This window comes from Crinia signifera, chromosome 1 (genome assembly GCF_055691185.1).
Source record: "Crinia signifera chromosome 1, ASM5569118v1, whole genome shotgun sequence".
Lineage (NCBI taxonomy): Eukaryota > Metazoa > Chordata > Amphibia > Anura > Myobatrachidae > Crinia > Crinia signifera.
Window position 1 is genome coordinate 203,505,554 of NC_139217.1, and position 24,606 is coordinate 203,530,159.

At 46.6% G+C, this 24,606-nt stretch overlaps 1 protein-coding gene across 1 annotated transcript in view; it reads right to left on the reverse strand.

Moving 5' to 3' along the window:
- ARHGEF18 (Rho/Rac guanine nucleotide exchange factor 18) overlaps window positions 1–24,606 on the reverse strand; it is a 298,383-nt gene that overhangs the window by 150,155 nt on the left and 123,622 nt on the right. Inside the window, 1 exon segment of the mRNA XM_083179196.1 lies at window positions 7,343–7,502. Coding sequence (XP_083035322.1) covers window positions 7,343–7,502 — 160 coding nt within the window.

Here is a 24,606-nt window from a genome sequence, read left to right on the forward strand (position 1 = left end):
CCGGGCGCAAGGGACATATTGTTAATAGATCAGGAGTTTCCTCTCCCAGATTCAGTATCTACCCTTGAAGGAACTCTGTGTTAAACCCATCAAGTGAGTGGGGTTATCCCTAATTTCAAGTAAACCCTCTTGGGAATTTATTCTGCCATTTGCTGGGAGACACTGCACCACCATCTTGTGGCCAAAGTTGATATTGTCAGGAGCCAATCCATATTCCTTGTTAAAGTTCCATCACCTGCCTTCCACTCAGAAAGACCGCCCCGGAGGGTAAAACAAGTCCTTATGCACAAGGGCGGGACTATTTCAAGGACTGTAGTTAGCAAAAGACATTTTCAGTTTATATTGAAGGCTTATTTGGTCTATATTTATATTACATGTGTTGCATTTTTGTATGTGATAATTGCACCGCAGAAAGTGGCTTGCTGGCGTGTCGCTGGCGCTGCCAAGTGAGAGGGTTGTATCCACAGATGCCTGTTACGGCCCACAGGATCACTACACCGTGACCTTCAGATGGCAGCAGTGGGCCCCTTAGTCCTCATGGGACCCTGGCCTATCAATGGTAGTTCCACCTCTGTGAACCAGTCGTGATATGATACAAATGGCCATGTCAAATTGAAGTTGCACTATGTTGCCAGAATAAAATTACAGCAAACATGATTGGACACACTAGATCCCATGAATTATTTACCACTGACCACACTTTTCAGCCTGTATAGCTGATCTACCATCTGTAAACAAATCCAAATATAAACAGCATTACTCACCGAACATCACTGCCTCACTGGCTGTAGCACATCAATGACCGCAGCACATTACTGCCTCCCTGATAGACCAGAAATGGTCGACATATAAATGGTTGACATGGTCAAAAGTCAACAGGGTCAAAAAGTTGACATGGAAAAGGTAGACAATAGAAAAGGTACAACGGTCGACAGTGTGAAATGGTCGACTCAAAAATGGTTGACACAATTTTCATGTATAATTCATTATATCTGAACCAAGGTTATGGTCTTTTAGATCTACAGGGGGACATTTACCAAAATGGATTCGTAGAAAAAAGGTGTATTCGTAGGGAGAAATACACCTTTTTTTTACGAATTTGTATTTTCGGGATTTACAATCCCAAAAATACAACAATTCGTAGTCCTAAAGATGGAACATTCGTATTTGTATTTACAAATACGAATGTCTACACCATCGATAGAATACGACAGAAATCACCATTCAAAAGAATGGTGATTCCTGATTTACTAAGCAGCCGTAATGATAATACGGCTGCTAAGTGGTGTAAAACACCCACGCAAATACGACAGGAAAATAGAACACCATTTTCCTGTTCTATTTGCGTTTTAGCCTGCACGGATCAGTCAGATCCGTGCAGGCTTCAGTGTAAAAAAATAGAAAAATTAAATAAATTAAAAAAAAACGGCGTGGGGTCCCCCCCACAGCCGAAACCAGCACCAGGCTGACAGAGCCTGGAGCCGGTAATTAAAAATCAGGGAACCCGACAAATAGGGGTTCCCTGATTTTTAACAACCAGCCCCAGGCTCCTGCTCTGGGGCTGGTTCCCAAAATACGGGGGACAAAATGACTAGGGGTCCCCCGTATTTTAAGAACCAGCCCCAGGCAAAACCAGCCAGCAGTGTAATGCCACAGCCGGGGGGAGACTTTTTATGCAAGTCCCCCCGGCCAAAGCATTAACCCTACCGACCAGTCAGCCTGGACAGGGGCCCTGGGGGAGTGGGGACCCCCCCAATAAAGGGGTCCCCCCCCCTCCAGGACTTACCTGACCAGGCTGAAGCCTGGTGCTGTCCTCGATGCCCCTGGGCGGTGGGCATCGAGCTGATAGCGGTGTAAAAAATAGAACAAACGATTGTTTTTTACTGTGGCACTACAAGTGCCAGCAAGCCTCCCCAGCAAGCTGGGACTTGGAGAACCACAAGTCCCAGCCTGCTGGGCATTAAAGGGCCCGCTGGGTCTTGTAGTGCCACAGTAAAAAAAATAGTTAAATAAAACACACTGACACCCATTTTAAATAAAAGTTTAATACACACATTACACACATACTGATACTTACCTATCTTGATCTCGTTGGTAGGTCGCTGGCTCCGGTGTCGGCGGCTCCGGGGACGGCGTCCTGTCCGAGGATAATCCATGTTGGACCTGTGGAAGGAAATCCTACTCACCCAGGTCCTGCATGGATGGTCTTCTTTCTTCATCTGTCGACATCCAGGTCTTCTGACAGCTGCTGACGACTTCCAGCAGCTGTCGGCATCTTCCGCGACGCTCCCCGGCTTTCAGAGCCGGAGAGAACCTTCCTCTTCGGCGTCTGGGCTCAGAATGAATTCTGGCCAATCAGGAGCCGCCTAGCGGCTAATCAGGAAAGACCTTTCCTGATTGGCCGCTAGGCGGCTAGGCGGCTCCTGATTGGCCAGAATTCATTCTGAGCCCAGACGCCGAAGAGGAAGGTTCTCTCCGGCTCTGAAAGCCGGGGAGCGTCGCGGAAGATGCCGACAGCTGCTGGAAGTCGTCAGCAACTGTCAGAAGACCTGGATGTCGACAGATGAAGAATGAAGACCATCCATGCAGGACCTGGGTGAGTAGGATTTCCTTCCACAGGTCCAACATGGATTATCCTCGGACAGGACGCCATCCCCGGAGCCGCCGACACGGAGCCGCCGACACCGGAGCCAGCGACCTACCAACGGGATCAAGATAGGTAAGTATCAGTATGTGTGTAATGTGTGTATTAAACTTTTATTTAAAATGGGTGTCAGTGTGTTTTATTTAACTATTTTTTTTACTGTGGCACTACAAGACCCAGCGGGCCCTTTAATGCCCAGCAGGCTGGGACTTGTGGTTCTCCAAGTCCCAGCTTGCTGGGGAGGCTTGCTGGCACTTGTAGTGCCACAGTAAAAAACAATCGTTTGTTCTATTTTTTACACCGCTATCAGCTCGATGCCCACCGCCCAGGGGCATCGAGGACAGCACCAGGCTTCAGCCTGGTCAGGTAAGTCCTGGAGGGGGGGGACCCCTTTATTGGGGGGGTCCCCACTCCCCCAGGGCCCCTGGCCAGGCTGACTGGTCGGTAGGGTTAATGCTTTGGCCGGGGGGACTTGCATAAAAAGTCTCCCCCCGGCTGTGGCATTACCCTGCTGGCTGGTTTTGCCTGGGGCTGGTTCTTAAAATACGGGGGACCCCTAGTCATTTTGTCCCCCGTATTTTGGGAACCAGCCCCAGAGCAGGAGCCTGGGGCTGGTTGTTAAAAATCAGGGAACCCCTATTTGTCGGGTTCCCTGATTTTTAATTACCGACTCCAGGCTCTGTCAGCCTGGTGCTGGTTTCGGCTGTGGGGGGGACCCCACGCCGGGTTTTTTTTTTTTATTTATTTATTTAATTTTTTTTTACACCTTGCAGCCTGCACAGATCTGACTGATCCGTGCAGACTGCCTACAAATAATTCGTATTAGCAGCCGTATATACGGCTGCTAATACGAATTCCTACGACATCGGAGGGTTACAAAGCAGTCGTATATGACTGCTTTGTAAATCCCCCTCCGGAACACGACTTTGCATACGACTGAAACAGTCGTATGCAGTCGTAGGGAAAATACTAATATGAAAAACTAGGTTTTTCATATTAGTAAATTTCCCCCACAGTGTCTAGTCTACAATCAAAAGGATTATAAATAATTTTCGACAGGGTCAAAAGGTTGACATGGATAAGGTCGACAAAGGCCAACATGAGTTTTTCATATATTTGGAGTGTCTGTCGACATAGGTCATCATTTGGCCGCAGTGCTTCACTGCGCTCGGCACACTATTATAATCTGACTCTATATGCCTACGTCGATGGTACAGTCGGTTTTTTACAAAACAAATCATGAAAAACTCATGTAAACCTTTGTAGACCTTAAAGAACTCATGACGACATTTTTTCATGTGGACCTTTTGATGGTCAACCCTTTTTTCACATCTACCTTTTCACTGTCGACTTTTTGACAATGTTCAACATAGTAGTGTTTACCATTATCCTGTTGACTTTTTGACCCTATTGACCTTTTGCATATTGACCATTTGGGTTCAACCCACTGTCTTTTTATTGTAAATTTTTAACCAAATGGCCTCACTGACAGGCATGCACATTTCTGATAGAAAAATTAAAATAATTTTATTAACTTACACTGTTATGCAGTTAAATGTTTAAAAACAATTCAAATTAAGCATTATATTCTGAACACTTTTCCTCCTATTCTGTATTTGTTTCACCCTAAGGCAGAGGCGTAGCGAGGGCGGAGCACACGCTCCGGGCGCCGGAAGATAGCATGGTGCCGGAGCTGTACCGGCACCGCCAGCTCGCCCACTCGCCCGCTCCCCTGCCTGCTGTGTCTGGTAGAGAGATGTGCTGGTATGTAAAATTCACATCTCACGCTGGACCGCTAGCCAATGGGCTCTTGCGGTCCAGCAGCCAATCAACTGGTGGCTGCTGGACCGCAAGCGCCTATTGGCAAGTGGTCCAGCGGGAGATATGAATTTTACATAGCAGCACATCTCTCTCCCGGACACGGGGGGGGGGCACAGGACGCAGAACCGGCAGGGGGGGGATTCAGGACGCAGGGGTGAGGTGAGCGGCTAACTGGCAGCTGGCTGGCTAAGTAAGGTGTACTCCCTCCAGGGCCGGTGTAAGGCTTCTCAGAACCCTAGGCAAAACTTCAACCTACTGCCGCGCCCCCCCCCCCATACTGCCACCAATAACCATTTTCCAACAGAGTGGTCCTCCCAGCCCCTCAGGTAGGTGGGAAAGACCCCTGCCTTCTCTGGAGGCCCCCAGCACCCTCCCCTTTGCCACCCACAACAGAGTACAGGAATAGAAGGCAGCAAAATAGGGAAGTATGCCTCAAGTGGAAGTATGGAGGTGAGGTCATAGAGGTTCCTCAGCAACCACCTGCATTAAGTACAAAAAGGATCCTCACAGACATCCTTGATTTTTTGATAGGCAGACTTGGTGGCGCCCCCCTAGATCCTGGCACCCTAGGCAGCTGCCTAAAGCTGCCTAAAGCTGCCTAGTGGTAGAGCCGGCCCTGACTCCCTCCCTGCTGCACACTACTGCAACCACCCTCCCACCCTACTGCAACCACCCTCGCACACTACTGCAACCCACCCTGCTGCACACTACTGCAACCCACCCTGCTGCACACTACTGCAACCACCCTCCCACCCTGCTGCACCCACCCTACTGCACCCTACTGCCCCCACCCTCCCACCCTGCTGCACCCTACTGCCCCCACCCTGCTGCACCCTACTGCGCCGTGGCACCTAGCTACACCACTGCCCTAAGGACAACAACCTACAGTTTCAGAGCAAAACCTGCTGGAAGGAGTTCCAGATAAGAGGCAGTAGTGTCGAAAAAAGGTGGTAGTGTCAGCATATGTTGGGAAAAAAACAAACCTTCTCCTTCACTAGCATATCATTATACTTTGAATCAGCAATAATCATTTAGTACACCTGATTTTGTTTTACTAAATAATTGCGCACACTTAATTATAACACTTCAATAATACCACAATTGTGCCCCTTTAACCCTTTGTGTGCCAATGTTGAGAGATGTGCAAAATATCTGCTAAAAAATGGCAATGTCGCTGTTTTTTTAGGCGCAATATTTAAATAAACTTCAATTAATTGACTTCAGATCATTTGCCGGCAATAACTAAAGTGACTCCTATTCCTCGACTACGGCCTTGGCATTTTTAGCAGATATTTTGCAAATCTCTCACAGCAACGTTGGCACTAAAAGTTGTGAGTGATAGTGCCCCTTTACATTATTAAATAGGGCCCCCATTCTGATAATATTAAATGACCATACCCCTTAAAATTTCCAATAGTGTAGTGGTATAAATAAGTACTTACCTAGACTCTTCTTTTTCTTACTCTGCAGTAATTCATTGATTAAAATAAAATAAAAAACATAGAAAGCTACAAAAGTGACGCAGATCACTCACAGACAGCATCTAATGCAAAATGAGGAAATGTATGAGTGTTGTGTCTGCCTCCTTAATAAATGGTCATATACTGTAGGATAATGTGTAGGGGAGGGCTGGATATTGCTCGTGTTAACATATATACTGTATACAGTACTGTATATGATTTATGGGTTTGAAAAATGAAACCCATTGACTTATATAAACGATTAAACTTTCCATGAAAATCTCTTATATTGTATGGTTAAATACAACATTATATATTTTTACTTTTTCAAGTAAAACAAAAACTAGTGACCTTTCTGTCAGAGGCCTTTTAACAGCATTGTTGGCCCTCGACAAAGCAAAGCATTGAGCCTGTACCCAACCAATCACAGGAACCAATAAAAAATGTATAACATGCCCCTCCTTCTGTCCTGAACAGTCTCTCCACATACTTCAATACAGGGAATGACTGTCAGCACTCCGGGGTGGATAGCCCCAGACAGAGACGGAACTACCATTGGTGCAGCAGGTGCAGTGTATCGGGGCCCCTAAACACTAAGGGGCCTACTGCTGCCCTTGTCACCCTCTTTCTGTCACCCACTGTTTTTCCCTGTCACACTCTGCCTCCACCTGCCTCTCCCTGTCACCCTCTGCCGCTCCCTGTCCCCACTGCCATTTTTGCATATTGTGAACTTGGGTTGGGGCAGAGGAGAGGGGCACAAATTATATTTTTCACCTGTGCTCACCACCCACAAGTTCTGCCACTGGCCTCAGATATCCACTAATCAGCAGTCTCCCAGCCAGCCACTATCTAGCTGCTGGCTGGGAGACAGGTAGAGAATGCTGCCTGGCCAGTCTGATCGTGTGACCACCACCTGCACCTGCTCAAAGTCCCCTACAATTGTGGGGCCCAACGTGCCTATACGGTACAATGGCCCTGCTTTTTTGGGAACAGCCTCACTAATACATAAGGCCTAGCATATACTTTGTGTACTGGTTCCTTGTGAAATGTTAGCTAGATTTGTTATGATATGCCTGGGACATACTGTACAGTATTATTTATATCTCTTCTTCCAGAACAGGTCTCCACCATTAAGGACCTGATTGTGCATTGGACAGTGGTAAAGTATAGACAAACCTTTTCCTGTAAAAGCTAGTGTGTCATTCAAAGCAGTACTGAACATGGACATTTTAAATAGTGTGTTATTGCTTAGACGGGTGACAGCCCAAGCTTTGTAAGCATTACTTTTCCTACACAGCTCTGTTCCGTTGGTTAGCTGTGGCTATGTACTATGACTTGTAATGAAAGGGAACTCTTTAAGAAAATAATGCTATGTGGCAGTGCCCACCCCTCCAACATACAAGCAGTGCCTACTCACGCATGCATTGCAGTCCACGCCTGTTTGCAAGTGCCCTGGTGCATAAAGTGCATTTGGCGTGACTTGAGAAGCAGCCCGGCACCAGCTCATGCCCACTGGAATAAATCAACTTGTGTTTTGGATCTTTGCCCTTTTCTTTCAGCTGCTCTTTCATCTTACCCTAGGAGACAAGGGGGAGATAATGAGAAAACACACTTAGCTGAGGTTGTACTAGAACATTTTGTACTTATTGTAATTGCTTATTTGTAATGTCATGTGGTTATACTCCGTAAATTAAGTGGTACATCCAAGACTGCTGCACTAGTCAGCATTTGCCTTGTTCTGTTCCCACTGTCACATCCTAGTTAAATGTCAATTTCAGTTTGTCTGAGTCAGGGTTCTAAACTTAGTGAAATTCTGTGAAATTATATTTTATAATCAATGGAAACTTTATATACAAATAAACAATACAATATACAAAAAAAAAACACACAACTGATGCCATTAAACAAAAACACTTTGAACCATTGTAGTAATATACACAGAATTCAGACCAAAGATCAGACTGTATTACCAATGTGACTCCCAAATCATCTCTCCACACACATTTTCTGCAAGACCGGCAGTAGGACTTATTTATCACTTTTTAATGTCTGGGGCAAAATAGCACTTATTGGGCCTAATTCAACAGGAGTTGTAATGTTGCAAAGTACCGCATTTACAACTGCTAGAGCATCACATAACTATTGTCCTGCCTGCCTTGTCTGGACAATGCCCCAATAACACCAATTCACTGCCCACTACAAAGGTCTGTCCTCGCCCATCATTGCCCCCCATTAAGAACCCCTGTCGCTACTTAAGCTACAGTTGAGATGCAACCACAGTTTAAGTGCTCGTGCACTGGCACATGCGCAGTTTCCCAAAGACCATGATCTGCCATTTTTGGAAAACTGCGGGTCTTACAGAATTAGCCCCATAACTCACAAGTGATTCTGATTTTCCAATGCATATTTTCAAGTTTTGAGTACATCAAACAAAATTGTTGTTAAGAAACCGTACAAGTAATCATACACTTAGTGTGAAGTCATCTGCAAACAAACTGACTTGACCTCTATAATCACAGCTAACAAATGTCAGAACTGTGTCAGAACTTGTAATTAGTTTTACTACATGTTGCTGTAAGAGCTAAAATACTGAATCAAATTAAAGACTTCATTTTAGAAATAAATTATGGACACTAATAAATTCATATATAAATTTCCATTTTTTTTGTGGCAATCCGTAACAAAACTTCTATTTTAAAGAACCCTTTAAGTAAGAGTGTTTCAAATAATTGATTCAGTTGAGCAAGAAGTGAATGGGTTAATATACTATTCCTGATGAGATCTCAATGTGACTAGACATTATACTGGTTGAATGCTACTTCCAATGGCGTAACTATAACTTTTGCTCCCCATGGCAAAAAAATTGTGAAATGTGAAATTGAAATAGGCGTTCCCCGTCTTTTTTAAAACCAGCACCAGGCCCGAGGGTCGGTCCTGGTTCCCAAAATACGGGGGACAAAACAAATAGGGGTCCCCCATATTTTGTGAACCAGCATTTGTATTAATGGACGATTCATATTCGTATTTATGAATACAAATGTATACACCATCGTATACATTCGTATTTCTAAATACGAATACAAATGTGCCATTAATATGAATACGAATGCACATATTTTCGGCATAGTAAATGCCAAAAATACAAATAAAATAGGCATATTTTTGTATACGAATACGCCTAATTTACCCGTATTTACATTAGTAATTTTCCCCTAAGTGTCTGATTCTAGAATTTGGTAAGCTTCCCTGAAGAGGAGAGTTTTCAGGGAACGCTTGTAGGTTTGGAGAGCATTAAGTTGGTGTAGCCTTAAGAAAGTCCTGCAATTGGGAATGGGAGCGAGCAGCGCTGTAGCTAGGTGTCATGGTGCTCAGAGCAACGGCATGTTTCGTGCAACCCCGCCCCCCCCCCCCCCCCCGCCACCACCCGTCTCCCAAACCCCATGATCTATGATTATTCATATGATTATGATGGCAGCAGAAAGCAGAGAGATTCCTGTTAATGGACTGACCAATCGCCGCACAGTCCACCTGTTAAGTACTGACTGGCCAGGGTAGACCGGCAGTCAGTACAATGATGTCTAACCCTATGCATCATTGCTCCGGTCTGGCTCTGTAGTTCCCACTACAATCCTGCATGTCTTTAAGGGAAGTCTCTCCTGCTGATCGTCCACTGCTCATTTCAAGTACCACGGACTCCACTGCCTCCAACCAATCATCCAATCCTCCAACCAATCATCCAATCTTCCAACCAGTCATCCAAATCGTCCAACCAATCTTTCAACCTTCCAATCAACCATCCAATTTTCCAATTGTTTCTTCAGTCAAACATCCAATCCAAGTATCCAATCAACTCCCTTCTTCTTCATTTATTCTTCAATTCTTCAAGCAATATTATAATACTCTTTCAAGTACCAAGCATCATCATATTCTGCAATAACTTATGGGACAATTGACTTTTACATTTGCATTATCTGCAGTATATCATTTGTGCCATCAGTATCACTTGTTTGCAATATCTTTATTAAATCAATTTCATTTTATTCCACTGTTTCACTCGCTTCTGTCGTGGATGCAACATCCTTACATTAAAGCACCCAGCCTCCGTTACACTACAGCTGGTGCTTCTAAGAACGTGACAGCGGGGAGGGGAAGGTTAGGGTTAGGTTGCGAGAAGGGGAGCGTTAGAGTTAGGCTGCAAGGATAAAGGGATAGGTTTAGGCACCTCAAAGGGGGGTGTTAGGCTGCAGGATGGGAATGTTAGGGCTGGTTATAGCACATTTGACAGTTACGACGTCCTCTATACGCTACATGTGCCACTATTATGCCATAAGGCTACTATGTGGACCACTATTATGCCATAAGACTCTTATGTGTGATACTATTATGCGATAAGACTATTTAACAGACCACTATGATGCCTTCAAGTGGTACTAATATGCTATTAAACACCTCCATATGGCACTATTATGCCATCAGACTCCTCTGCATGCTGACACTCACACACTGATGCTGACACACAGACAGATGCTGACACTGACACAAATATGCTGACAAACTGACACAGACAGCTGCTAACACACTGACACTCAGACACTGTCACAGAGTTGCTGACAGATGGATGCTGACACATTGACAGATGTTAACACACATACGCTGATACACTGACACACAGACAGATCTGGGCACGCTGACACACGATCACCCAATTTCTCAGCTCGATCCATCGGAATCGGGTGAAAAGTGGCCAAATCTGACAAGTGTATGGCTCGCTATAGACACCAACACACAGACAGCCATAACAGCCATTGGAAGAAGGGGGGGGGGGGAGTGTGGAAGGGATAGGCCAAAGCCTGACTTTAAATGGAAAAACAATCTCTTAAGGCTCCCATACATCGAGGCGATTTGGTCCGATTTCGGCCGATTGCGACCAATCGGCCTGTTAAATCGGACCAAAATAGCCTCCTGCTGATATGCCGTTGGGTCCGATGCGCGGTCCCATGCGCATCGGACCCGACCAGGTTATTGGGCCGGCAGGCCGTCCGACCACCCGTTCCTCCAGGCGGCGAGTCGGGCAGGAAGCAGGGACGCATGCGATCCATCACAACGGATCGCATGTGTCCCTGCTGCCGGGAAGGTTCCGGCAGCTCACACTTTGTCGGGTGTCCGTACACTGCTGCGAGACGTCGCAGGCAGTGTATGGGCACCTTGACTGTGAGTAGCAGTTGCAGGTTACAGCTGTACAGCTGCATGCTCCTTATCACTGGCTGCCCTCCTCTTTCCAAGGCAGCAGCATTGCTAAGCTGCAGATCAGACCATTAGCTCTCCGGTGTGTTTGGTGGCAGAGCTGATCTCTGCAGGCTGAATGATTATAGTGGAAATGAAGAGGAGGAGTGGGAAGGAACTGTGGGGATGCTGCTGCCTGCACCCAGCAGACAGCCAGCAGACAGTGCTCAACACATTGTGGGCAGCAGGGCCGGCGCCACCACTAGGCAGCTCTAGGCATTTGCCTAGGGCGCCGGCACCTGGAGGGCGGCAGTTCGCCCCTCACCCCCAGCAAACTGTTTAAAAAAATTGCTGCCCCGGCGTCCCTGCAGTGCTGGGGCGGTCAGGGGTGTCCGTGCCGTAGGGGTACCTGCGGCGCCGTCATGTGTATAAAGCTGGCTGCGGCCGGCGGGGTCCCTGTAGTGAATAGCAAATAACTAGCGCTATGCGCGCGGCGGCGCCGGAAGCGCTAGTTATTTGCTATTCACTACAGGGACCCCGCCGGCCGCAGCCAGCTTTATACACATGACGGCGCCGCAGGTACCCCTACGGCACGGACACCCCTGACCGCCCCAGCACTGCAGGGACGCCGGGGCAGCAATTTTTTATACAGGTACCATCCCCCCGCCCCCTCCCTCCCCCCGGCACCGGGGCGCCCCCACCCCGACTCGCCTGGGGCGCTCCGGTGCCTTGCACCGGCCCTGGTGGGCAGCAGACCCCCCTAACCCCCCATGCTGCCACAGGTTCTTCTAAACCCCGCCCCTCACAACCCACTAAGCCCCACCCCCTAACAGAGCCCTGGACATGGCACAATCAGCCGTTTGCAGCATCCATCATGAGCCTGACCAGCTGTGAGGTATTTGCAGACAGCAAAGCCTCCAGACATGCTGCTGCTGCAGCTGCTAAATATCAATCACACGGGCAGAGGGAGAAAGATGCTGGCCCATGCTGCTGTGCTTCTCTCCCCTGTGAGAGGAGAGAAGGCGCCCTCTACAGTTTCCGGCAACTGGAGCACCCACTCCACTGGAACCACCCTCCCTACTCCCCTGCTTATATGTGAGGAAGTCCATTGGACTTGCGAGATTTACGCCAATTACGTTCAATTTTCCTTGAGGCATTTTGTAGGTGTCTTGCAGAAATAGGTGCAAGCTGTTGTGGCAGAGAGGAGGAGAGTTCTTGAAAATTAATATCATTAATATTTCTGCGGACTAGAGGTGGAATGAGGGATTTCAGTGTCTTTGAGTTTAAAGTAATAGAGGAGAGCATGCAGGTAATAAGGTTGTGATCTGAGAGAGGGAAAAGAGTATTAGAGAATTCAGAGACTGAGCATAGATTAGTGAATACAAGATCAAGGCAGTGTCCCTCCCGATGAGTAGAGGAGTCAGTCCATTGGGGGGGGTGGTGGAGAGAGGAGGTTAGAGAGAGTAGTTTGGAGGCATGAGGAGTACATTTTGGGCTATCAATAGCAATGTTAACGGCACTCATGATGATGGTTGAGATGTCAGAGGAAAGGAGGTGAGGGAGAAAGGCAGAAAAATCTTCCAGAAATTGTGTGGGTTGCCCAGGTGGGCGATAGATAGCTGCAACACACAACAAGAAAGGAGTTTACGTTCTGATAGAATGTACTTCAAATGATGTGAATTTGAATGATGGAACCTGTGGAAGAACTTTGTGCAGAATGTGAAGGATTGGGATAGTAATATTCCAAGCCCACCTACTTTACTGTTACCAGGCCTGGAGGTGTGTGTGAAGTGGAGACCACCGTTAGACAGGGCTGCATGTGAAGCAGTGTCGATTGTGTGAGCCATGATTCTGTTATTGCCATAGGGTTGAATTGAAGTTGTTTGAAATGAAGAGGTCGTGGATGGATGTTAATTTGTTGCAGAGTGTGCATTCCATAACACACATTGGTACTTATATGTTAGTTGGATGCCCACTATAGTAAGTACGCTCATACCCCCACTATCAATGTCGGCATGGAGTTGATTTTATATAGTGTGGCAAGCGCAGTGAGCCACCGAGCCTGAAGCGTGGCGAGCGTATGTGTAAAACTAAGCAAATAGCTTAGTGGGTGCCCAACTAACATATAAGTACCCACACATTTTAATAATTTGGGGAGTGAAGGAAGACATTTGATGTTAATGAGGTTAGCTGGATTACTATGTTCCTGAGAGTTAGGTGCCTGCGAGCGGGGCAAGCAGCTGGGGCCTGGATTAAGTGAAATGTCACCAGCTAATAGAAGCAGTAGAGAGAGATAGGTGTAGCTGCAGGTGGTTTGTGAATGTTGTTTTGGCGACAGGTTGTGGATGTTATTGTCAATGTAGAGAGATATGTAAAAATCTCATGAGTATTAATAATAGAGGAGTGGATAATCAAGACAGAAATGTATTTAGAGGGCTGAGTTTCAGGGGAAGTGAGGGATGATTTTGAGAGAATGCCATGGATAGCAATGCAGTGAAATAATTTGTAGTACATGGTGTATGTGAAATAAAGAATTGTGTAGGCTTAGAGTGAAAAGACTTGCAATTGCTAATTCCTGCTTACAGCTGTTGTTCAGATGGTCATTTTTAAACACTTCATATATGTGATGCACACTGACTAGCACAGCTGACTATAGCATACACACTGGGGCAGATGTACAGATGGGGCAGGCCTCTTCTTTGCTGGCGAATAGCCAGAACGTCACCGCTGGCGATCCGCCAGCAGCCTGCCTCACCATCTGACTGAGACGCACGTGCGTCTCACGCGCACGCACGTCTCAATCTCCGTCGGCGGGGCGACGGGAACCCTGTCCGTCTCCGCTTCAGGGAGACGGACAGGGTTAGGGGGATGTGCGGGCAGGCGGCGGGGACCCCGGGTGACTGCCGACAAGCCGGCGGTGACCCAGGGGAAGCGCTGGAAGCGCCGTCGGAAGGGGACGTGCGCGCCTCTCGTGCGCGCACGTCCCCTTCTCGCTATAGAGATAGCGCTGGCAGGGGATGGCGGCTGGCGTCGCCATCGCCATCCCCTGCAAAGATGGGACCTGCCCCATCTCGCTGCCCCTAACTGGCGAATTTTAACTCCTGCGGAGATGGAAGTCTCCCTGCCTGCCCCAGAACGTTTGTGGGGGGGAGGTGGGCTCCCCGGGTGCCAGGCAGCACAGGCTGCCCCCCGGGGGTGCCAGCAGGGGACCGGGTATATTCACTACACTCGATCATGCATATGTAATGATCGGGTGCAGTGAATATATGAATATCTAATGAGCGGCTCGGCTCCGGCCCTCTGCTGGCTGGTCTGTGTAAAAAAAAATATATATATCTTTTTTTAAAATTAAATATATATTCATGTGCTTACAGCACATGAATAAAAATAGCATGTCCCTCCTCAGAATAAAATTCCTGATTTTTTGACACCAAATGAAAAAATAAAACACTTTATTTTAAAAGTTCACATTCCACTTCACCATAAAAAGATAGCGATTGCTACTCGGTGAATCATGGCGAAAAAAACCTTGTAATGTATTCGCCATCTAGTCATTGAATAGGGTGATTCACCGTTTTAGTCAAAAATTTGCCTTACAGCACAAAATCGCCATAAAAACATGGTGAATCAGCCTCATTGAATACCGCCCTATATAGCACACCGTAATGCTCATTACATACTATATATCACACCATAATGCCCATTACATACTATATAACAGACCATAATGCCCATTACATACTATATATATCACACCATAATGCCCATTACACATTTGACACATAAGTGCCACTTACCTACATGATCTATGCCAAGGGGCTTCATGCTCGATGTCAAGGGGCTTCATGCTCGATGCCAAGGGGCTTCATGCTCGATGCCAAGGGGCTTCATGCTCTACTGAATCTGCTTGGGTGCAGCAGGGTGGGAGGGTGCTTGCAGCAGGGTGGGTGCAGTAGGGTGGGAGGGTTGTGTGTGCACCCCCCCGCCTTTGCTGACAGCCAGCCAGCCATCCCCCCCGCCCCGCTTGCCCGCGTCTCCCCGCTCGCCCGCTCCACAGTGTGCCCGGCCGGTAGAGAAATGTGCTCCTATCCTATGTAAAATTCATATCTCCCGCTGGAACGCTAGCCAATAGGCGCTCGCGGTCCAGCAGCCGCCAGTTGATTGGCTGCTGGACCGCAAGCGCCCATTGGCTAGCGGTCCAGCAGGAGAAGTGAATTTTATACAGTAGCACATCTCTCTCCCGGTCGGGCACAGCGGGGGAGCGGGCACCAGAAAAAAAAAAAGTCTGAAATGACAGGGGGGGGGGGGGGGCATGTGCCCGGGTGCCCCCCCCCTGAATCTGCCAGTGGCGGCCGCATCCGCCGAGACCTGAGCCCTGGACCCTGACTCCTGCATGTCCCAGCTCTCTGACATACGACCATACCAGGCGGCCAGCAGGGAGAGCACCGCGACCCGTGCTGGAGGTAAGTTTCCGTGACCTGACAGTATGCTATGGCTTGCAGTGAAGTAAATGTTTAAAGTTGTAGAGTTAACCTGTATTTGGCTTAGCAGACACCAGCCTAGTCCAATTAGCAAGGTAAGTTTGCAAACACAGGTAGTAAAATATGAAAGTAGATTATGGTATTCTAATTTCTGTATCACATATACAAATAGGCAGCATAGGGACAGTGTGAGTGTGGTAGAATGCAAGCTATGTGCATATGGTTAAATATCGAGATGTTTAAGCAAAATATTGCAAGACAGAGTGTTAATGGTGATTTCTTGGGCAAGATGTTTTGGAGATGTTTTCAATCTGTTTTCATCCTGTTCAAGGGGGAGATTCTCTAAAACTCGCCACCCAGTTCCACCCCCCTTCGCCGCCCATCGCAATCATAATTATCGCATATGTTCTAACATATGCGATAATTATAGCAAACGACAGCTCTTGCGTTAAGAGCTGTCCTTTGCGGTGAGAGTCGCCGGGTCCCAGCAGGTCCCGGCGGCTCCCCCTCCCTTCCACACCCGGCGCTGCTGCTGCTGCGTTGGGCTCTCCCCCTCCCTGCACCCGGAAGAGGATCAGTGCAGGGAGGAGGTCACAGGTCCGGGCAGCACATCTCTTTGCTGCCCAGAACAGGTGAGGGGGGAGGGGGCGATGCCAGGTGGCGGGGGTCTGTGCGGGGCGGCGGTGGGTTCGCATTAGAAGCCCATTGGCTTCTATGGGGCATCGCCCCCGCCGGGTTAGAGCATCCCGAAATGCGGTGAAAACCCAGATAACGGGGTTTTTACCGCATTTGTACCTTAGAGAATCTCACCCTAAGTCCTGAATGTGTTGTTGCATTACTTTACCCTTTTAAATAAACCTTTCTAATATAAACCTTTGACCAGCGTATATAGCTTGACCAGCCTAGTGAATTCACTTAAGAATGATGGATCATGTCCATGTGAATTCAATACCACATATCAAGGCTGAGCAATCCCCCCTCCCCAATTACAAGGCAGACAATAAAACTCCAATATAAACAAACATTGAAATAACAGATTGCCAACACTTGAAGGTAAAATTAAGTTTAAACGTAGTAAACACTACTAAAATGTAGATAAATTATTAGCAGTGTCATTAATTACCCAATCAATGTAAATAAAAAACTGCAGGAGCAAAATATTTTTGCAGGCCAGAATTGTAAGGGTTCAATGTACTATTTACCCAATGAATATATACTGTACTAGTGCGCACTTTACTTCCGACCATAAAGTAAATACAGTATTGTAAGATATACATGTAAGATGCCATAAAAAACCCCAAACACTATTACACTTGGGACAGTTATCCAATATAAGGCCACCATAATACGAAAAACTGATTTGGGTAAAACCTAAAATATCTAGTAGTGGTGCATGCAAACTCCCTAGATCACCCTCCCAATCACCACAAAGATGAGAAAGAGGGTCCATATGAAGTTTAGATATAGGAAAGCAGTAGGTCAGGGAGATAGATTTCACTCAGTCTAGGTTAAGTATAAAAAAATGTATGGAAGAGGGAAGAATTGACTGTGGACAGTCTTTACATTGAGCCTGCAGTGTATGTCAGAGCTGGAGAAAGCGATAGAAGAGGGAGTTAGTTAAATCAAATTCATCTTTCAATTGTTAAAATTAAGTACCATTACAGAAAATATGATTTATCCTCACAATACCCTGGTTTTCCATACTCCCTGCCCAGATAAAGTACATGATTCAGGGTGCCAACGAGAGTGTCAGGGTCAATATCATCAAACTAAGCCAAAACATGAATTTCATGCCAAATTTTGGAAAACAATAGAGGGACTATGATGAAAAGGATTGCCCCTTAACAGTATGGAACAGTAGCCAGAAACAGCCTGGTGCATAAATTTAAACTATCACCCTGCACCCATGTCCTAATGTGTACCAATTGAGCAGCAAAGTAATAGAGTTTAAAATGCCATCCCACCATCGGTCCTAGGTGGTAGATTCTAGGTCGTTTTATTAGCCCATATCACTGAGGATTACATACTATTGACTTTCCTTAAAAAAAAAAAAAAAAGGTAGAAATATATATTGGAGATTGTTGAATATATAATTTTCGCTGTATTACTATATTGTTAAGATTAATCCTTATTAAAACCGTGAGTGGGAGCAGAGGCGTAGGGAGGGCGGAGCCACTGGAGCACACGCTCCGGGCGCAGATTGGGCACATGGCGCCGCCGGCCCGCCCCCCCCCTCCGCAAATGACACTATGTTCAAATATACTAGTAAGGTACCGGGGCAGCGTGCGCCGGCATCTGCTCTGCCCGGCGCCTGCGCCCTGCCTGCTTACCCGGTCCCAAGAAGCTCTTCCAGAAGAGCACTCACCACTGCGGGTGCCGCGGCGCTGACGTCATGCGGAGGACCCGCCGGCATTACTTGAGTCTCTGCGCGCTCAGAGACTGTAGTAGAGAGCGTGACCGGGTTCTCCAGCGCCGCGGGCAGAAGGAAGCACCAGTGTGGCAGCCTGACTGCCACTACTGAAGCACTGCAACAGTTGAATCCTGTGTGTGTGAGAATGGTGCTCACAGTGTGTGTGTGAGTGAGAGAGAATTGTGTTTACAGTGTATGTGTGTATGTGTGTGTGTGTGTGTGTGTGAATTGTGTTTACAGTGTATGTGTGTGTGAATGAATGAATGGTGCTTACAGTGAGTGTGTTTTATTATATCTTGATAAAGGGCATAGGAGCCCAAAACTATGCCCTTTAGCATTGTCATTGTTTATTGATTGAAGATAGTCTGCTGAGTGCTGTCCACGTGGAGGTTGATAGTTTCCTTTAGGGGTAGTTGGCACCAGAGCCAGTTGTTTCAGTTTCGTTACAGGGTGCCATTCATATGTTTGTACTGTATGTATGTATTTCCAGCAAAAAAAGTTTCACTCATAACGGCTGTGCTTTAAAAATCCTGCGTTTGCCACTGAATATATATCATTATCAAGGTGGATTTCTTATTTAATTTTTTTATAAAGCTAATTAATTATGGTAATGAACTTATGGTAATAAACTTGGGGATTGGTGGGGCCCGGGGGAAGAGAGGGGTGGTGTGGGGGGGGCGGGGGGGGGGGGGTTTATTTATTTATTTACAGTGTCTTATATAGCGCAGCAGATTCCGTTACAGCGTCTTATATAGCGCAGCAGATTCCGTTAGTGTGTTATATAGCGCAGCAGATTCCATTACAGTGTCTTACATAGCGCAGCAGATTCCGTTACAGCGTCTTATACAGCGCAGCAGATTCCGTTACAGTGTCTTATACAGCGCAGCAGATTCCGTTACAGTGTCTTATATAGCGCAGCAGATTCCGTTACAGTGTCTTATATAGCGCAGCAGATTCCGTTATAGTGTCTTATATAGCGCAGCAGATTCCGTTACAGCGTCTTGTATAGCAGCAGATTCCGTTACAGTGTCTTATATAGGGCAGCAGATTCCGTTACAGCGTCTTATATAGCGCGGCAGATTCCGTTACAGTGTCTTATATAGCGCAGCAGATTCCGTTACAGTGTCTTATATAGCGCAGCAGATTCCGTTATAGTGTCTTATATAGCGCAGCAGATTCCGTTACAGCGTCTTGTATAGCAGCAGATTCCGTTACAGTGTCTTATATAGGGCAGCAGATTCCGTTACAGCGTCTTATATAGCGCGGCAGATTCCGTTACAGCGTCTTATATAGCAGCAGATTCCGTTACAGTGTCTTATATAGCGCAGAAGATTCCATTACAGTGTCTTATATAGCGCAGCAGATTCCATTACAGTGTCTTACATAGCGCAGCAGATTCCATTACAGTGTCGTATATAGCGCAGCAGATTCCGTTACAGCTTCTTATACAGCGCAGCAGATTCCGTTACAGTGTCTTATACAGCGCAGCAGATTCCGTTACAGTGTCTTTTATAGCGCAGCAGATTCCGTTACAGTGTCTTATATAGCGCAGCAGATTCCGTTACAGTGTCTTATATAGCGCGGCAGATTCCGTTACAGTGTCTTATATACCGCAGCAGATTCCGTTACAGTGTCTTATATAGCGCAGCAGATTCTGTTACAGCGTCTTATATAGCGCAGCATATTCCGTTACAGTGTCTTATATAGCGCAGCAGATTCTGTTACAGCGTCTTATATAGCGCAGCAGATTCCGTAACAGTGTCTTATATAGCGCAGCAGATTCCGTTACAGTGTCTTATATAGCGCAGCAGATTCCGTTACAGCGTCTTATATAGCGCAGCAGATTCCGTTACAGTGTCTTATATAGCGCAGCAGATTCCGTTACAGCGTCTTATATAGCGCAGCAGATTCCGTTACAGCGTCTTATATAGCAGCAGATTCCGTTACAGTGTCTTATATAGCGCAGAAGATTCCATTACAGTGTCTTATATATTTCAAATGTAACATGCCAACGCATGTTAGCCACGCCCCACGGGGGGGGGGCGCGCAAAATATGTCCTTGCTCCGGGCACCATGGCACCTAGCTACACCGCTGAGTGGGAGTTACACTAAGACTTGCATCAGTCCTGGAACCTAAATATAAAACCCTATATCTGGATGGGCCCTGATAATACAAGCCAGTGGCTCAATAGCTACATGGCCCTGTCTAATGCCTCGAGTCAGGAGAAAAGTGGAGGATAGATAGCAGAGATACTATCATGGTGACCATACAACAGACAGATCCACTGTTAGAAATTAGGACCAATTCCCATGCAACTCATGACTTCCCACAGCTAGGGCCATGCCGATGAGTTAAATGCTTTAGCAGCATCTGGAGAGACAATATCCGAAGTTGTTTCTCCGTCATTGGGAATGGGATCATTGGATAGACAGTAACAAGGTCAACAATGACATGAGTGAAGGTCGACATGACTGAATGTCGACATGGGTTAGGTCGCCAGGTCATTAGGTCGACACAAGCATTAGGTCAACATGGGGAAGGTCGACAGTCAAAAGGTCAACATGGGGTTTTTCACTTTTTTTTTGCCCTGAATTTCAACACAGTCCACATGGACACTGAAATGTAGCACCCCTTCTCTCGCCATACTTCAGGCACGGAGCCTCGCTATGCTCGGCACACCAGTTGATGGTAGGGCATGAAATACAACCTGTCTGCACAAGTCGGCTCAAGAAAAAGTTAAAAAACCCATGTCGACCTAATGACCTGTTGACCTAACACATGACACCTTCATGCATGTCGACCTTCATGCATGTCGACCTAATGCTTGTCGACCTAGTTCCTGAAGACCTAGTGACCGTATCCCCTTCATTGGAAGCCTGGAGTATATAGTCAATGCTAATTAATGTAATTGGCCTTTACATAGAATCTTTCCCAGGTTTTAGCAACCCTACAATAATAACTTCAGATAATGAGGGAGGAAAAGTGCCTGCCTCAATCAAGTCATTAAATAATAAATAATAGGTACTTGTTTCCTAGCACGGCCACAATCGCGGGCATCGTGTACCTTTAAGTTAAGGTACACGATGCCCGCGATGGACCCAATTTCCTTTGAAATCAGGTCCATTTTGCCGGCAAAGGTAAAATCGCGGGCATCGAGTCGGTCGCGACCATTAACATTGGCCCTGACGCGACCGACGCGATGCCCGCGATTTTGCCATAGGCTTCAATTTTAAAATATTTTTTAACATTGAAATCGGGAGCATCGCGTCGGTCTTGTGCCATTATAATTGATTAAGTCCATCTCACATAGTTAAAAATGTGAAATGGGCCAATATGACCCATTTCACATTATATATGTCCCCGTCGTCACCCCACAATTGACGTGAACCCGAAGCGAGCGCAGCCAGCCCGCGAAGGGCGGCGGTGCGCGTCCTCCGACCTTTTCATTCCCCTACTATCCACGTCGGCGTGGAGATGAGAATATAAAGTGTGGCGAGCGCAGCGAGCCACCAAGCCCGCGTATACCTGTGAAGGTATACGTGTCCCCTCACGGGGCTCGCTACGCTTGCCACACTTCGGGCTCGGTAGCTCATTGCGCTCGCCACACTTTATATTCTCAACTCCACGCCGACGTGGATAGTAGGGGAATGAAAAGGTCGGAGGATGCGCACCGCCGCCCCTCGCGGGCTCGCTTCGCTCTCCACGCTTCGGGTTGCCGTCAATCGTGGGGTGGGGTTTACGGTGTAAAATTGGGGGTCTAGGGAATATTTTACATTGAATCCAATGTAAAATCGGGTCCCAGGGACCCTATTCACATTTGATTCAATTAAAAAATCGGGTCGGTCGCGTCGGTCGCATCGTATGCGACCAAATCGCATGCGATGCGACCGACGCAATTTTTCCAACACGACCACCCCGATGGAAATCGGAGTGGCCGTGCTAGGAAACAAGTACCAAATATTAATTTGTAGAATTCAATCGGTATACCACCTATGCCTGGAGTCTTGCACCCTGGGAATGAGCCAATAGCTGTTATAACCTCTTCAATAGTAAGGGGTGCATCTAAAATTGTTCTTCCTACTGAACCCTCATTGTATCAAGACCATACTGTATACCTGTATATACTGTATCTCCAAACTACGGAATTCAGACTCCAGCTCATTTTCCTTTTTCCTAAAAAAAGATGAAGGGCAGCTATATGTTTAATAGGTCTTGAAAAAGTCATAAAACTACAGTTACAGTTGCGGAGTCCACATTGTCAGTGAACTACCCCTCTAGCTGAGCCTGTAGGTCAGAATTCACAACAGCTGAAGCAACCATGAGCGGGGAAGTTTCCAGAATTCTCTGGTACTCTACGTCAAGTGATAAAGAGAGGGAGTGGTCAGACACCCCTCTGGCCTTATAATGAACATCAATAACATTGGGAAGTAGGTCAGAAGACACCAAGGCTAATTCATTTTGGGAAAAAGAGTGATAAGATTTTGAGAAACATGAGAACTGTTGCACTGAAGGATGATGAATATCACATATGCTAATGATTCTAAGGTGCATGCAAATCTAAATCACTATCTGGTGTATTAGATCTGTACGGGAAGCGGGCGAGCAGCTGACATCAGCTGATACCCGCCGATTTAACATGGGAATGCCCAGCCCATGAAATGCTGGGCGTTCCCATGGATGCAGCCCATCACCGCTACTCCAAGCCCCCTGCCCACACTGCTAGGTGCAAACGGGATGGCGAACAAGCAGTTCACTGCACCAGCTCGCACCAAGTGGCTGCACATGTGTGATAACTTCAATATGGGCATATGATGCCATACTGAATGGTCTTAATGTAAGATACAATTTTGTTTGTATTATATGCTATCCCCATAGGGGACGTTACATATTTGATGGACACACATATATAAATAAATGCCTTCACGGAAGGCAACATAGGCTCTCCTAGAAAGCAAGACTTTCATTACCAATATATAGACTGAACCCCTCTCAGGGGGAATTGGACTATCCCGACATGAGATTCCTTATAGACTATATGGACAGCCTGACCCAGTACCCCTGATTGAAGGGGCGATCAGTTTGGACACATGAGGGCACAGACAAATAAAGTTTTTCTGCTCGAGGGCAGAGCGGGATGGTGCCCAGCGCGAGGAGAGATATAAATAGTAAAAGCCGTTTATCTGGTTCACCTCAGGAGATGAGATTAAGCAGAGCTGCGCAGCGTAACAGCAGTGGAGAGCAGTGCTGACAGGCAGAATTTGGACGGCAGAGCAGCGCAGCATAACTGAGACAGACAGCGATGCTGGGAGTGTAAACAGAGACTTACAGCGTGTCCAGCATCTGTACAGAGGTTTCTGTGACAGGCGGGGAGACCTCCGGCAGGCACTTGATTGAAGATCCCGGCGGGGAGTTTCCAGAGGCAGGCCGCATCTTCAGAGGGGCGGCGCCATTAGAGTGAGGTGGCAGCAGAGGCGGAGATCCGGAGTGACGCAGAAGCCTCAGACTGACAGGCAGAGGAGGTGGTGATCCAGTGGGCCCTGCAGTATTCCAGTAGAACCAAGGGGTGTGGTAATTGGCTACCCGCCCATCCAAAGGCAGGTTAATGAAGCTAAGGCCAGCCCTCCGCCCAACACAGATCAGCTTTAGCAATATCCAACAAGTGCAGTACATCTGTATAGTGCAGTCTGTCAGAAGTGTATTTATCAAGCATCGAGATCCCCCACAACATATCTTACATTCTCCGAAAAAGACAGTTTTTTTAGATTCAGGCAACGCTCAAAGTCCTTACAGCTTCCAGCAGAAAGTGGTTACATTTTCATTAAACTACATGCAGGGAAAGCTGCTTATGTCGAACACTGGTTATTCAATACCTTGAGGAATAATAGGACTTCTGCTAAATATTAAAGTCTGTTTGCCAGATAATATATAGGGACTTTGATGGAAATATAAAAAGGAATCTCAAGAAAGAGTACAGGGAGCTACAGTTTCTACCATTCTGTATAGCAGGTTATATTCCTGGTGAGACATTCTCGAGAAGTCATCAGTATTCATTGTCTACAATCGGTTATTCCCTTCGGATAAGCCTATACACCTTAGAGGATAGAGTAAAGAACCAATTATAGTTGTGATTCATTCAGCCAATAAAGTTAACTCCTCTGGATTACGAAAGCTCACCGTACGGAGTTTAACCTCTAGTGAAACAGTCTCAGCTACCTTAGTCAAGGGAGATAATTAAACAGACTAGAGCTACCCAACATCTCCCCAACTCAGGAAAACATTTCCGTAATTTTAGGAAAGGTTAAAGTTCAGTCAGAAACGGTAATAAGAACAAGTTTACCATCTGCAGTGAAAGATAATTCATTATTGCACTTATAAAGTACAGACAGCGGCTTCAGGGACAAATAACGAGTATCTTCCCTACTAAATACTTCACTTATTGGATTACAAATACACAGTGGAAATGCTTTCTCTATAAGGGACTTTAAAGCTTCAGGAAAGGAAAATAATATAAACTAAAAGCGCTTATTCTTTCCTTATGATAGACAGAGACTAGTGTACACTTGTTA